At 39.0% G+C, this 16,349-nt stretch overlaps 2 protein-coding genes and 1 pseudogene across 2 annotated transcripts; all 3 read left to right on the top strand.

Annotated features, from left to right (window-relative positions):
* Window positions 1-1,788: 1,788 nt before the first annotated feature.
* LOC114638287 (olfactory receptor 2AP1) lies at window positions 1,789-2,718 on the top strand. The gene has a single exon (XM_028786708.1). The coding sequence runs from the start codon at window positions 1,789-1,791 to the stop codon at window positions 2,716-2,718; it is 930 nt and encodes a 309-aa protein (XP_028642541.1).
* A 2,678-nt stretch (window positions 2,719-5,396) lies between these two features.
* Window positions 5,397-5,714, top strand: LOC114638294 (annotated as a pseudogene).
* Window positions 5,715-14,426: 8,712 nt separating this feature from the next.
* On the top strand, window positions 14,427-16,112 carry LOC114638274 (olfactory receptor 6C4-like). Its single transcript, XM_028786690.1, has 2 exons — window positions 14,427-14,485; window positions 15,167-16,112. The coding sequence occupies exons 1-2, from the start codon at window positions 14,427-14,429 to the stop codon at window positions 16,110-16,112; spliced, it is 1,005 nt and encodes a 334-aa protein (XP_028642523.1).
* Window positions 16,113-16,349: the final 237 nt, after the last annotated feature.

Here is a 16,349-nt window from a genome sequence, read left to right as displayed (position 1 = left end):
TCAAAGAAAACAAATCTAGTCTAGAAATAATCCCCACTTTAAAATGCCTGCTTTAAAAAATTCTTAGGTTCCTAAAACTCCTTCAAATGTTAATAAAAATCTCCTCATTCTTATAGCAAAGTAAAACTCTAGATCTAAAGACTGCAAATGCATTTGAATGAGTACATATAGTCTGTTATTCTAAATACAGTACTTTATTGACCTCCCCCTCAACACTTATGTAAAAATAACAGAGTGACAGGTTGCTGATGCACAGATCTGTGACTACTAACAGACAAGCATGTTCCAAAAAAGACTTGGGATATTTTGAGTCAAAATTAAAAGCTGTACATTTTTAACATCAAGAAAATTAAGGGAGTTAAGTAAAAGAAACATGGACAATTGCTATAAACATGAAAAACTACATGAAAATGCTGAACAGAAAGAGGAGTCTGAACTAGAACCTGTCACTTGACAAAGGAATGACCCTGAATCATATCAACCACACACAAGGGCAGCTCCCATGTTCAAGAGCAGTAGGACAACACAAATGGAACTGCATGCTGGGAGGGGGGGGGGTATGTGTGTGCGTGTGTGTGTGTCTGTCTGTCTGTCTGTCTGTCTCTGTGTGTGTGTCTGAGTGCCACCATTTTAAAATATTACATCAACATGTCTGTATGTATGTATATGTGTGTGTGTGTGTGTCTATGTGTATGAGTGTATGTCTGTGTGTGTGTGTGTGTGTGTGTGTGTGTGTGACAGTGTGTGTAAGTATATGGGATATATCTGTGTGTGTGTCTGTCTGTATATGTGTGTATGCGTGTGTCTATGAGTGTATGTGTGTATGTGTGTCTGTGTGTGTGTGAGACAGTGTAAGTGTGTGGGATGCATCTGTGTGTATGTGCTCATGAGCATGTGTGCGTGCATGTGTGCATTTGTTTTAGTTCTGTTTGGGGTTCAATTGAAGAGAGAGGAAAAGCATGAAGCTGGGTGAGTAGGGAGATAGGAAAAGATCTAGGAAGGGTTGGGGTAGGACAAAGACTATGATCAAAATATAGTATACAAAATTCTGAAAAAATAAATAGAAGCCTTTTTAAAAGAAAGCAAAGCTAGAGACATTAAATTTGTGGCTGTTCTGAAAGAATGCAGCAGTCCCAGGCGTCTGCTAATCATCTAATGTTGTACAGCCATTTCCTGCTAGAAGGAAGAGGGCTTATAAGGGTCTGGAGGCTCAGACAGTTACAAGACTCAGTAAACAACTGCTGGAGGAGAGTAGACCCAGCAGAGATGTCTGTAAGCTGATGGAGCATCTCCAGTGGTGAAGCTTGCATGAGCCATTACCTGTATCCTGATAGGTTCTTCTGTGATGTGGCTGCCTTTGTGACACCAGTGGTCCCATAATGTGTTAGTTCTCCAAGAGAGACTTGAGTGGAGCCATTTCTATTTTCTGTTACCAATTTTCTCTCTGGGTTGAATATATGTTTGGTCACATCTCCTCAAGAAACGTCACCCCCACTGATCACACAGACATATTAGGCACTGTTTGTGAGGCAGCTATTTATTTCTTTTATGCTAGCCCAAGAGTAAGCTCCAGGTGAGGAAATGCAAGAATTTTTCTTACATAGGATATAAATGGGACTAGGAAGGACCAAGCAAATGGGCCATTGGTCTGAGAAAACTCATGGTCCATTTCATTCTGTCTTCTGCAGGTTCCTCTGGTGTACATCAGCACACCTCTAACTTTCTCACCATGATTACTCTTTTTCATCTTGACACTCAAGTTTGTTTGTTTATTTGTTTTTTCCAAAAATGAAAAATAAAACTTCATTGACTGAATTCATCCTTCTAGGTCTCACGGATGTCCCTGAACTTCAGGTGGTAGTTTTCACTTTTCTTTTTCTTGCTTATGTATTCAGCATAATTGGAAACCTGACCATCCTCATTCTCACCCTACTGGACTCCAATCTTCACACTCCCATGTATTTCTTTCTCCGGAATTTCTCCTTCCTAGAAATTTCTTTCACAAACATCTTCATTCCCAAAGTCCTGGTCAGCATTATGACAGGAAACAAGAGTATTAGCTTTGCTGGTTGCTTTGCTCAGTATTTCTTTGCTATCTTTCTTGGAGCAACAGAGTTTTATCTTCTGGCTGCTATGTCCTATGATCGCTATGTGGCCATATGCAAACCCCTGCACTACATGACCATTATGAGCAACAGAGTCTGTAACCAGCTTGTTCTCTGCTCTTGGCTGGCTGGTTTAATGGTCATTATACCTCCCATCACTTTGATGAGTCAGCAAGACTTTTGTGCATCCAACAGATTAAATCATTATTTCTGTGACTTTGAGCCTCTTCGAGAAATCTCCTGCTCTGACACAAGCCTCATAGAAAAAATTGTCTTTCTCGTGGCATCTGTGACCCTGGTGGTGACTCTAATGCTGGTAACTCTTTCCTATACATTCATCATCAGGACAATTCTCAAGCTCCCATCAGCCCAGCAAAGGACAAAGGCCTTTTCCACGTGTTCTTCCCATATGATTGTCATCTCTCTCTCTTACGGGAGCTGCTTCTTCATTTATGTTAAGCCTTCAGCAAAAGAAGGAGGTACATTCAATAAAGGGGTAGCCCTACTCATTACTTCAGTTGCACCTTTATTGAACCCCTTCATTTATACCCTAAGGAACCAACAGGTGAAGCAAGCATTCAAGGATACAGTCAAAAAGCTTGTGAATCTTTAAAGAATTTAAGGATTGAGTTCCTACTGTGTGCCAAGATCTCTCACACTGACTAGGTACCCAATTAAGAGATTGACTCCAGGGTGAAAGTTGAAGATACATTTCAGTCTATTAAGTGTTAATGGAACGATCTGAATAAGAAGCCTTTCTTGAAACATCCTCACAGTACTCATTGAGAAATGTGTTCTTATAGTGATGTTAAATTCAAGTTAAATTTAAGTCACTTTCACCCATGATTACGCTCAAAACAGGATAATGATGGGTAAAACTTAAAATTCTCCACTAAGAGGTCATTAGCTGAAGAGCAGACCTCTCAAAAAAAATTTTATAGATAAATTCAAATGGACAATCCTCCAATTATTGATACACAGCAATGAATACATCGCATGAATAAATCTAGACTTATTTCTTTACAGCAGAGACTTGGCATGCTTCAAATAGTTGGCTTATGATCAAAGCTTGTGTTATAATTTAGCTCTCATAAATGTTTTGCAAGTGATTAGAAAATTCACTTTCCCATATGGCTCTAAGGTAGATTCAATAAGCAAGTGAAAATAAAATAAAAGCTTAATGCAAAAAAAAAAAAAAACCTGAAAGGCAATTGAGTTACTCAGTTGTCTGAATTAGAACCAATAAATACCATCACAAGGAATGACATTTAAACTGAGTCCTGGCAAGCAGAAGTAAAACAAAATAGAAAAGAGGAATCAAGAACAAAGGAATATCATAAATTGGCGTGAAAAATTTCAATCCAAGGAACTGAAAAAAAATCTCATTAATTTCACTCAGACCAAATTCAATAAGGAAAAATAAGAGGAACCATTTTTGGTCTTAAACTAAATTAAATCCTCACTTAATGTAAGTAAACATCCATACTCTTCAGGCATCTGAAATTGGATCAGATCTATGAATTACAATCTAGCAATTACAATCATATAGAATCTACACTGTAGATAACTGATTATGTAGACATAGAAGAGACTGTAAAGAAAAACACTTTTTGGCAGAACTCAAACATTAAATGCTAAAGATCCTCTCAAATTTAAATAGTAAAGGAGGCAAAAGGAATAATTTAGAAAAGCAATAAAAATTCATGTGAAGAGTAGCTGAGCTTGGTGGCAGACACATTTAGTCTCCGCACTTGGGACATACAGGCATACTGATCTCTTGTGAGTTCAAAACCAGCCTGATCTACATACACAGTGAGTTCCAGGCTGGCCAAAGCTACAAGTGAAACAATAAACAAACAAACAAACACGAAAGTCTCAAGAAACAGTTTGCATAGGTTGCTCTGGGTGGCAGTTGTGCATGCTTTTAATCTCAGCACTCAGGAGGCAGAGGCAGTCAGATCTCTAAATTTGAGGTCAGCCTGGTCTACAGAGTGAGTTCCAGAACAGCCAAACCTACAGAGAGTGAGTACCATATAAAAGTATGGGAAAAAGTGGTGATGATTTATTTGATCTTAGCTATCTTCAAATGTGGACATTGGAAGTAGAGTAAAAAGTCAGGTCAGCAGATTATTGGTGATTGGGAGCCAAAACTTAACAAAGTGAGATTCAAAATAGATGGATAAAACAAACAGCAACCCCAGTTTATTCCTCCCCGTGGTCCTTTTGCTCTCTCACTCACAGTACACCATAACTATGGTGATACGTTTAAGGTATGTATTTACCTCTGATCTGTAAGGCTTGAAAGTGCAAGGATAATCTGTTTTTATCACAATTCCAATCCTCAAGACAGACCTACTAAAAAGCTATTGAGGGCATAGTTGAACAAATGAATTCTAGAAACCAAATAGAATTTAAATAAAGAGCTTCACCACTTAAGATTTTATATTCTGGCAATAATGAACCAGCAAGGAGTGCTTTATACAAATTTCTTAGATCTGTCTGAAAATTCCACCCTATTCTATAAATGAAGAAAGGGAAGCTTACGCAGTGAAACAGCTTATGCATGACACAGAGTCCAAAGCCAAATCCATCTATCTGGTGCCAAAGCTCACCTGGTAAGTACTACACCATCCAGCCACCTTAACTGGATTAACAGTCACTACTCGCATTGCTGTTAAGTGTTGAATGCTGGCTTTTGGTCTACCTGTCTCTCTCTTCTCTGTGAGCTCAGTGTAAAACTCTTTAGAAAATCTGAAACACACAAAAGTCCATATTACTTCACCCTTTAGTTCTTGACTTCTCTCAAGATGTTTCCTTCATAGTGGCCCATGCCTGAGATTATAGAACTCAGAAAGTAGTTGCAGAAAGATTCCAAGTACCGGACCAGCCTGAGATACATAGTGGGTAATGGTGATTCCCTATGGTGGTTCCCTATTTTAACTTCTTAGCTAAAACTTTCAAGAATAATGGGTGTATGCATTAAATTTCCAGTGGGAAGAGTTGGTGTCAACTGTGACTGAATTATCAATAATTGAAATATTTGTTGAACTCAACTATTCGTGAACAATTCTATGCAAAATAAAAATGCAGAGACATTTCAGAGCTTTTTATATGTTTACATAACAGTATTCTTTCTACACAGACATGTGTTGCAATTTTCTGACCTCCCATCTGTGGACTTCCTGGTGTCGTGGAGCTAATTCCTTCCTAAATACATATATATTTACTATGTAGCACCATTAGAAATCTAATGGACCTTCCTGTCCTGGCCGCCATCGGAGAGCAGCAGCTATGGCCCTGCGTTACCCTATGGCCGTAGGCCTCAACAAGGGCCACAAAGTGACGAAGAACGTCAGCAAGCCGAGACACAGCTGGCGCCGCGGGCGCCTCACCAAGCACACCAAGTTCGTGTGGGACATGATCCGGGAGGTCTGCGGCTTCGCGCCCTACGAGCGCCGCGCCATGGAGTTGCTCAAAGTGTCCAAGGACAAGCGCGCACTCAAGTTCATCAAGAAGAGGGTGGGCACGCACATTTGCGCCAAGAGAAAGCGGGAGGAGCTGAGCAACGTGTTGGCAGCCATGAGGAAGGCAGCAGCTAAGAAGGATTGATGAACCCTCCCCCAATAAAAGATCATCGTTCCTATAAAAAAAAAATAGAAAGAAACCTAATAGACCAAAACTGTGCCCATCTGGACCAACCATCTTTACTGCCTGGCATCTGGTGAATACTCTGAACACTTAATACAATAACATCTCTTGTTACATTCATCCACACCCGGAAACTGTCTCATCATTTTAGTACTGAGCCTTGTTATAGAACCCATACCCTCAGGGGTGTCTTCTTTCTTCCTGATCATCTCTATTCTTGTTAACCCTTGTATTTAAAATGTAGATTTAAATATCTTTTAATAAATACCAACCCTGCTTCATACTGGCTAGTCCTAAAATTCTTCTTGTGTCAAAGGCAAGGATCCAGTTATATCCGAATCAACGTCCCTAAACTGAACATAGGGTCAGGAACTGTCTCTACTGAAATTGACTAATTCTAGATATGACTTTCATTTCTCAGACCAGTATTATCATCCAACTGAAAAACTTGATGCCATTTTTACCATGGTGTTACCTTATGATGCTTTTAGGATTTACTTGTTTGATTTTATGAGTGTTTTACTTCATGTATATGCATGTGCACCACATGAGTGCCCGGTACCCATGGAAGTCAGGATTCTGTTTTTAAAATTATATTTTTTTATTGTTTTATTTATTTACATTCTGAATGTTGCCTACCTTTTCAGTCCCCCCTTCAAGAGTCCTTCACACCATCCTCCCTCCCAGTTTCCACTGAAAGGGTACTCCTCACCCCCCTCACCCACCTGCCCACCCCCACCTCACCCCCCAACTTGCATCCAAGTAGTGGTTTTCTATTTGGGATGTTTATCTTTTCACAGAATTGGCTCTTGGATTAATTGTTTGCACCAGTTTCTTTATTTCTTCTTTCAGTCTTTTTTAATTTCTGCTCTGATTTTGTTTTTTTCCCCATCTACTGTTTGAGAGTCTGGTTTTTTCTTGTTTTCCAAAACCTTAACACATATCATTTGTTTGTCTGAAATCATTTGCATTTCTGTGGCACTCATTGCTACAACCTTTCCTCTTAAATTGGCCTTAATTGTGTCCCATCTTGTCTTCACTGTGTTCTTTTTTCTCAGTGAGTTTATGTACTTTTTATTGCTGTTAATATCCAGCTTAATTTCATTGAGGTCATATAAAATATATGGTATTACTTTCATTTTTTCATATTTGTTGAGACTTACATTGTATACTAATATTTGAGCAATTCTTTTAGAAAGTTCCATGGGCTGCTTATTTGTATTCTATAGTGGGTTGCTTGTTCTACAGATATTTGCTACATACATTTGATTTAAAGAACATAAGTCCCACCAGCATGGGAGCACATAGGGAGGGACCCATGACTCCAGCTGTATATGTAGGGGAGGATGGCCTTGTCGGGCATAGATGAGAGAGGAGATCCTTGGTCCCATGAAGAGTGGACATCGAGTGTGGGGGAATTCGAGGGTGGGGAGGTGAGAATAGGGGTAGGGGGAACATCCTCATAGAGGCAGGAGAAGGGGGGATGGGATGGGGGTTCATGGGCGGGGGGAAATGGGGTAAGTGGATGGCATCTGGAGTGTAGATAGTATGTCCAGTAAATAAATAAATAAATAAATAAATAAATAAATAGAACATAAGTCCAATGCTTCTGTTTTGTTTTGTTTTTTTCAAAGCAAGGAGGCTGAACAGATGACTTCTCTCTTAGTAAGAATAGAGTATTGAGTATTGAAGTCACCCACAATCACTGTGTTGTGGTTAACTTCTTGGATTAACATCTAGTAGTAGTTGTAGCATGAAATTAAATATGCCTGTATTTCAGGCGCATATGTTTAATATGTAATATCATCGTGGTGCATTCTTCCACTAACATACATAAAATACCTTCTTTGTGTCTTCTGAATATTTTTAGCTTGAAGTCTATTTTGCCAGATGATAGTATGTCTACTAATGCTTTGTTTTTAGTTCTATTTACTTAGAATATCATTTCTGCCTGTTTACCCCAAGGTGGTATGTAACTTGACCACAAACAATCTTCCAATCTGAGCTCCATTTCTAACTCTAAATTCCTGAGAAAGAGATCACAATTCTTTGAGTTTGTCTCCAGTCTATGCCTAGTGCATGTTTCTCTGGTCTATTTCATTATTCTCTGGTTTTCCCAAAATGAAGTGTGAATTTGGATGAGCTGGCCCACAATATCTACTCTAAAACAATCTATTTCTAGCTTCCTAGGTCAAGTATTACCCACAAAGAAATGCTACCCAAAGCTCTGTAGTAGCTTGCACAAGCCTTTCTTCCTTATTATACTGTTCTTGCTTCATTATTATCTCTCTGATTTTTTTATTCCTACTGTAGTAGTATATATATGTGCCTCCAGTAACCTCTCAGCATTATGTCTCTCTAAAGACTTCTGTATGCTATAATTATGTATCACATTAGCTTCTTCAAATGTTTGTGATTGTCACATTTATCCATGAGATATCCCTATCTAAAGTCAAATGGAAGTTGGGTGGGGGGTGAGGGGAATTTCACAAGTTAAAAGCAGATTGATTGTCTATAAGCAGCCTCAAATGAGCAAAGAGAATCTAAAATTGCTGTTACATACAGGCCCATGGCCAAAGACAAGTACCAATCTTTTGAAAACCTTGTGCATCTGCATCAGCAGATCTGAAAACCCTCTTGTCAAGGGGACTTTTAACTGCAGTTGGGAGAGTCACATGGCAATTATCCCCATGTAGAAATCTAGAGACTGGGGTTGTATGGATATGTTTAATGATAAAAGTGATTAAGCAAGAATGTCCATGAGTATTTTGAAGGACAGTCTTATGGAGGAAATAAAGGAAAGACACGGGATCCCTAATCTCCCATCAGTAGACTGTTACCAAGGTACAGATGCTATTAGGAAAGAAGAGGAACTGCAGGACGAGGTGCTACAACCTGCTCATCATCCATGCTCCTTGACCAATGTGTGAGTTCGCCACAACAACAGAAAGCAAAAACGTTATGCCCAACACACAATCAGCTGCACAGAAAACATCTTATTTCCTATTTCCTCATATTATTTTTAATCATTATTGTCACTGTCATTTTTTACAGCTTTTGTATTTTGCTAATTTTTATCTTTTATCATTTCACACATGTATGTAATAAATTTGGTTATTTTCAAGTCCCTCTGGCCTATCTCAACACCCTCTCTAACCCACAAAAACCCTTCTTCTTCCCAATAAATCCCTCCACTATCCTGTGTGTTGTTGTTGCTGTTGTTGTTTTTGTTGTTGTTGTTGTTTAGTTTGGTTGATTGGTTTGGTTTTGTTTTCTACTTTTGTGTTTACCTTTGGATTTTAGTAGGCTTTTTTTTTTCATTTGTCAAGCAAGTCTTGATTATTCCTGGGAGTATGGATGAGTCTGCAACTGTCTCACACCTTACCATAGTCAAGAAGCCCTCCACCCTCCTCTAAAAGGCTGGAAAACTTTGATCTCCTGTAAAGACAAGAAGTCCATGAGGTCATCAAAGTAGCAAACCACACCTAAGGTAGCCAATGAGAGATCAGAATCTAAGGAGGGAGAAGGGGGTACAAATTCCTTATCATCCAAGCATGGTGATACGATGTGTCTTAGCTTCTGTCAGGAAGGGATACAAGAGCTCAGTGATTATCAGGTAATTGTCATTCCCTCTGGGAAACTCCATCTTCACACAACCACTACCAGAGTCTCAGGGCCCTCAATGTTCCCAGCACCCCACTGGACTAATTAGGGCTTCATGTATGAACATACAGCAGCATTATTTACAGGATCATGAACATCTTGGCTGTGGCTACCCAACTCAAGAAAATGACACCTTTTCCCTCATTTGCTGATGGCTTCTTGTTAGATTCCTCAGAGCCTTTTTGAACTTCTTCACCATTCCCCGATTAAAAGTTCTACTTAAAGGTTCTTGGCAAATAGTAGTGTTCATTAGCACACTCTAGGTGTGGGTCTCCTGAGATTTTCACTTCTCTCCTCAATTGACATGGTGCGGTCTCCTCTGAATTGAGCTGTTTAAATATGCTTTAGAGATAAGCTCTTATGAAATGCCCTTATAGTCTAAGTTATTCAGAGGGCTGAGACTGAGACAAAATCACTTGAGCTCAAGGAAGCCAGCAAAAGCAAGACCCTGTTTCAAACAAACAAACAAATTAATAAGACTGCTGCACCAAAGATGCTCAAATCTGCTAGAGAGGAAGCACATAACCAGACCAATTAGAACAGAGAAAGAGTGAGCCTTTGAAGACATACACCTTTATGAGATTTTTATTAACATTTTATTAATTTATAACTTGAATAAGTCACGTTTCAGACATGCTTGATGGCCAGGTGTCAGTAAATTAATATATTTATGTTAACTTGGAAGGAAGTGACAACTGAATGCTAAACTGATCATAGAAAGATGAGTGGGCTTGTCCTAATAAATTTCTTACATTTGTGAATTGTTGTGAACAATTATTTCATTAAAAAGCAATCATGGACAAGCAGGCAAGCGTTACACCATCTTCCGTCCATTCCTGGCTCTTAAATCATGATGCTTCTCATAAACACTCATGATTTGAATCACACAGAATTTGTTCTACAAGCCAAAGGTATGTATTGTCTAAGTTTATAGCTGCATTAACATTACTTTTTCTGATGTTGAAACATAAAGTTGTACCTGTTTTTATTAAAACACATGCTTGGTTTACAACATTGAAACAACAATGACAGCTATAAAACAAAATGGCCAATGTTAATGATTTCTGCTTTCAGATATTTGACTATGTCCATAGCAGTGTATCAGATACATCTTTCCAAATGAGCTCAGATCATTTTTTCCATTTATTTTTATTGATCTATACTTTATTTAGTAATTCATACATAACAAAAGTGTCATACTTAGGGAAGTTCACATTGTTTCCAACTTTTAGCCAGGCAGGATGGTGCATACTTCTAAGCTCAGTACTTAGATTCTTGGAGACTGATGCAGGAAATGGAGGGTGATTGAGGCCAGCCTTAGCTTTGGAACAAGACTCTGACTCAATTTTTTTTCAACTTTTATTATTTACAAAGCCAAAACAAATATCTTTGTAAAATTATTAATGCAGAATTATATGGAATGTGCACATAGTGTTTCAAATGACAACATGGAACACTACACAAAAATAATAATAATCATTACCAAGAGATGCCAGAGCCTGGAACTTCAAAATTGGACCATATATCTTGTTAATTGTACATTCTTGAGGACAAAAAAAAAAAGATAGGACCCTGAAGTTTCAGATATGCTCAGGAATGGGTCATGGGGTTTCCTTATTATGGTGATCTTAAAAATCAAAACAACATAAATTACAAAAGATTCTTGATAGTCAAGGCTTCTGGGTGGAACACTAACCTTTCTGGAAAAGAGTAATATGACCAGTGACCTGGAGTACCTTTCCTGATTTTGTGTTCAGACTATGTCTATAGGAGAAGGAAAGAGACAGCACTCATCCAGGAGGCTGAGTGAATATAGAAAGAAGTCCCAGTCACTGACAAGCACCTCCCCTGTCAGTGAGAAGGCAAAGCAGTACCTGAAAGTCCATCCTGACATCATTTGATCTCTTTCCTTCGCTAACAGATCACTCAGTGCCCTGAAAACTAAACACAAGGTATAATTCTGTAACAAATAAGCTTTATACACACTCTCTTTCTAGCCAATTTACAATGTTGTGTCTGACAGAATCAATGTTTCCCTCTCCCCACAGGTCTCCTCTATCCATCTGTTCCTCTCACACAATGTGTTCTTTGCTGTGTTCTATACAGGAAACTGTCTTACTCCACTGCAACACCCCTTTAGGAACTATCTGCAGTGCTCTCTTGGTTTCCATGAATTGCCTTACTTTGTGTTTGTCTTGAAATATCTTTAATTACCCATCAATTTTTAGAGAGAGTCTTTTCTGAGTATACATCATTCTATGTTTTCCAGCTTTTATAATAAGAGATCTGATGCTACTCTGTTGTTTCTGCCTCTGTGTGTGTGTGAGTTGGACTTTTGTCCCTTATAGCATTCGGTAAAGTTTCTCTGCTCTTTACTCTTAACATCTCTACTATGATACGCTATGAGAAGGTTCTGTTCTGGTCTTCTCTATTTAAGGTCCTAAATGCTCTCTGTGTTTAGATGTCTATTTTTTCCCTAGCTTTGTAATATGTCTACTATAATTTCATTAAATAAAATATCTATGCCTGCTGGCAGTGGTGGTGCACTCCTTTAATCCCAGCACTTGGGAGGCAGAGGCAGGCGGATTTCTGAATTCGAGGCAAGCCTGGTAGTTTTGGGCTCTTCGATGTCCCACACTACTAGGAAGTCTGAATCACATTCATTCCGTTCTTCTCTTTATATATGTCTGCATGTATTATCATCTCAACTTTGTCCTCCATTCCTAAATTTCATTCTTATGAATGATCTTTACTTAATGTTTTCTGCGATTTTGCTTTTAGTTGCTTGATTCTTTCATTTTTTTTTTTTTTTTTTAATTCGATATTTTATTTATTTACATTTCAGATGTTATCCCCCTTCCCTATTCCCCCCCCCATTAACCCCATACCGTCCCTCCTCCTCCTTTTTTGCTTTTATATCATTTAAATTACATCTTTCTTAAAACAGAATATGATGGACACCTCTTTAGTGTCCCTGATAATTTCTTCTTCAGTTAGATTCAAAAGCAAATTAGGGTAAAGTAGATCTGAGCACAGTCTTCCAGGAACACGGGCCCATCCTACATCCCTCATTTAACGTGGAAACCTCTGCTTCCTGTTCTTTCTCAGTTCTGTTTAGTTTCTCCGATTACTTTCTCAATTTCTCCTTTGTTTTTGTTGAATTTCTCTCCCAAGACATTGACTTTTTTTTTTTTAACTTTGGTAACTTTCTTGTCTAGGTTTTGAATTGATTTTCTTACCTTATTAATGGGTTTATTTGAGTCATCTATAGTGTCAGGAATCCTTTCAAAAATGGACTCTGGATTTCCTCTCTGACCTTTCATCTATGTTCTAGTCCAGGTGCCTTTCATTGTATTGAGACTGTGAGAAGCAGCCAGAGTACAAAGATTTGCATGAGTGAAGAGCCTGCCATTGTCAAGTTATCAAGTATTCCTCTGGAACTTCACAATTTAGAGGCTCTACAACACTGAAGGGCAGGTAGGTGGCTCAGAAGTTGATTGACCTACTGAACTCAGACTTGTGGCTGTCAAACTCCAGAGTTAATCTGTGCTGAGGTCTGCTCCTTTCCTCCTCAGGGTGGAGTCATTCACTTCACTATGTGAGCCAAGCCTTCTGCAATTTGTCAGCACCTGGCCCTCCTGCTTTCCACTCTTGCCCTTTAGGTTGTGTCACTCTGAGTCTGTGGTTGGTTCAATTCAGGTTCTCTGATTTCTGGTGATTCTTGGTTCTCAAGCACCTACAGTAGCTCAGGTTTGAGTAATAGGTTTCCTCTATAAATGCCATCTGTGGTGGTTTGGATATGCTAGGCACATAGGAAAGTAGCACTATTAGGAGGTGTGGCCTTAATGAAGAAAGTATGTTACTGTAGAGATGGAGCTTTGAGGTCTCATATATGTACTCAAGTCTGGCAAGTGTGATTCAGAGCCTCCTGGCTGCCTGCAGAAGACGGTCTCTTCCTGACTCCCTTCAGATCAAGAGGTGGAATTCTTGGTTTCTCCATCACAAGTCTGCCTGCATGATGCCATGCCTCCTACCATGATGATGATGAACTAAACCTCTCAAACTATAAACCAGCCACAATTAAATGTTTGCCTTTATAAAAGTTGCCTCAGTCATAGTGTCTCTTCACAATAATAAAACCCTAAATAAGATACCATCATCCTTCCACTGCCCTCTAAATCATACAAATGGCCAAATAGAATCCCTCCACTTTGATAAACCAAAATGTCAGAGCAATTACCATCTCACCAAAATGGACAGCTGCAGTCCAAACTGTTGAGGGCTTTGAGCTAATCCTGAGGTCAGGACTGACAAACTGTTTTCATCTGACTTGCCTTTTAGATAAGAATCTGTTCCCCTACCCCTGCCCACTGTTGTAGAACCTCCAGGGTAGAGCTTCATGTGTCCAGTGGGCTCTTTCCTATGCACTGACAGTCTTTTTCTCTGCCCATTTAGGGACCCTATCACTACTGTGCACAATTTCCAAAGCTCTTCTTTTTCTCCTTCAGAGATTATTGTCTTTCTTATTCTGACTCTTCTTCCCTGGGTCACACAGACAAAGCTTCTAGCACATTATCTTATTCATAAGTCTCTAGCAGAAATATCTTATAAAAAATAGTGAATGAGGTTGATTGTGTCAAATTATATATTATGGTGTCTACTGCATATAACTTTGATAAGGAACTTAAAACTTCAGAGCTATGGAGAAGACTCTAGGAAAAGTTAAGTAAATGGGGCTCTTATAATAGTTCCATAAATATTCAGAAACATACTCCTCATCTAAATAAAAGCTAATTCCTTGCATTTTCAAGGTAGAATATAAACAGGCCCCATCTACCTAAGGTTTTCATCAGAAACTCTTAAATGAGGTTTGGACCTTTTGACTTGAAATTTTTTTTCTAGCCACAATAAAAATCACACACGTAATAATAAATATAAGTACAGAAGAAGTGGGGGAGAAGTAATCTAACAGGAGATGCATCATCTGTTCTTTTGCTGATACCATCTAGGATGGAAGAAATGGAACCTGACAAGAAGATCCCCAAAACCAATAAACAGAAAGGATACTGGTAATGATGGACCACAAATTCCAAAACTCAGATGGAAGGTGGGGTCTTTTCAGTTATTGTAATTTTAATGAAATCATTTGCCTACTAAAAGATTCTTCAATTGTAAGTTAACCTTATTTCTTCTCCCACTGAAGCCAAGTGAGTAATATAAGTAAGACATCATTACAAAATTAATTAACATAATAGAAAATCAAACCTACAAGGATGCTTCAGTTGTGTACTCACTGGTAACCTCACCAGGCTCTGGTGAATAGTTCTAATTCAACATCAAGCAATTGGCCTTGGTTAATCTAAGCGGATTGGTCAGAGGACAAAACTAAAAGTCATGGGAAATTGACAGGTCAGGAGAAGGATGGGGGAGAGACAATAACCAGAATGCATTATAAACATAAATGAAATTGTCAAAATATTGTTTTTAAGTAGAAGCTTATTCAAATGAAACGTAAAAACAGAAAACAATTTGGATACTTGTTTAGAAGAAAAGCATGGAGAAATTGTAACTTAAAAAAAAATTAAAAAGCAAAGAACCATAGAAAAACTGTCAGGCTAGTAAGATGGCTCCTGCAGCCTGAGGGGGGAGATGTTTGCTGCAATTCTACAGAAAAAAAAAAATAATTAACCTATCTTAAATATTCTGGACTCCTGTCCTATCACTGATTCAATGTCTCTGTGTATTCCCAGGCAGCCAGTGTTAGCCGTTAAAAATCAGACTTTGACTGAATTCATTCTGCTGGGACTCACAGATGCCCCAGAGCTTCAAGTCTGGGTTTTCCTATTTCTCCTCCTCACATACATACTCAGCATTCTAGGAAACCTGACCATCATTGTCCTCACTCTGCTGGATTCCCACCTCCAGACACCCATGTACTTCTTCCTCAGGAACTTCTCCTTCCTTGAAATCTCCTTCACATCCACTTTTACTCCTCGAATCCTCTTCAGCATCTCCACAGGAATTAAGACCATCAGCTTTGCTGGGTGCTTCACTCAGTACTTCTTTGCCATCTTCTTTGGGGCCACTGAGTTTTACCTTCTGACTGCCATGTCCTATGACCGCTATGTGGCCATCTGCAAGCCCCTGCACTACACCACCATCATGAGCAACAGGATCTGCACCCTGCTGGTCCTCTGCTCTTGGATGAGTGGGTTCCTAATCATCTTATTCCCAATCATCCTGACCAGTCAACTGGATTTCTGTGCATCCAATGTGCTCAATCATTATTACTGTGACTATGGGCCCCTCATAGAAATAGCTTGTTCAGATACAAGGCTGCTAGAACTTTTTGACTTTGCCCTAGCAGTCATGACCTTGATTGTTACCCTGGTGCTGGTGATTCTCTCCTACACGAGCATCATCAGGACCATTCTGAAGATCCCATCTGCACAGCAGAGGAGGAAGGCATTTTCCACATGTTCCTCCCACATGGTTGTCATCTCCCTCTCTTATGGAAGCTGCATCTTCATGTACATAAAGCCTTCAGCCACAGAAGGGGTTGCCTTCAGTAAGGGTGTAGCTGTACTCAATACCTCAGTTGCCCCTTTACTGAACCCATTCATTTACACTCTAAGGAATAAGCAGGTGAAACAAAGCTTCAAGGATATCACTAGGAAGATTGTAAATCTCCAATGAATCTGATGACCTCAGACTAAAGGGTAATTCTGGACAATAGTCATCAAATCCATCCACACAGAAACTCAAAGCCAGCCTCTCCTCCTATTTAAAGCATCATCTGACATGAATTTACCATGAAGGCATTTCAACCTTACATTTTAGACTTTCAATGATTTTTGAGCAATTTTTGAGATATTTGTAGTGAGATATTTGTATTTCGTTTTGTTTTGTTTTTTAAATCCAGCTATGTTATAT

The sequence above is a fragment of the Grammomys surdaster genome, unplaced genomic scaffold (assembly GCF_004785775.1).
Source record: "Grammomys surdaster isolate TR1022 unplaced genomic scaffold, NIH_TR_1.0 125562, whole genome shotgun sequence".
NCBI lineage: Eukaryota > Metazoa > Chordata > Mammalia > Rodentia > Muridae > Grammomys > Grammomys surdaster.
This window is presented reverse-complemented; position numbering and strand designations above follow the sequence as displayed.

Bases quoted from the DNA above. Each gene is read 5' to 3' on its own strand.
- LOC114638287 (XM_028786708.1), top strand. From the start codon at position 1,789: ATGAAAAATAAAACTTCATTGACTGAATTCATCCTTCTAGGTCTCACG.
- LOC114638274 (XM_028786690.1), top strand. From the start codon at position 14,427: ATGGAAGAAATGGAACCTGACAAGAAGATCCCCAAAACCAATAAACAG. The intron at 14,486-15,166 runs GTAATGATGGAC...GTGTATTCCCAG, and splicing joins AATAAACAGAAAGGATACTG to GCAGCCAGTGTTAGCCGTTA.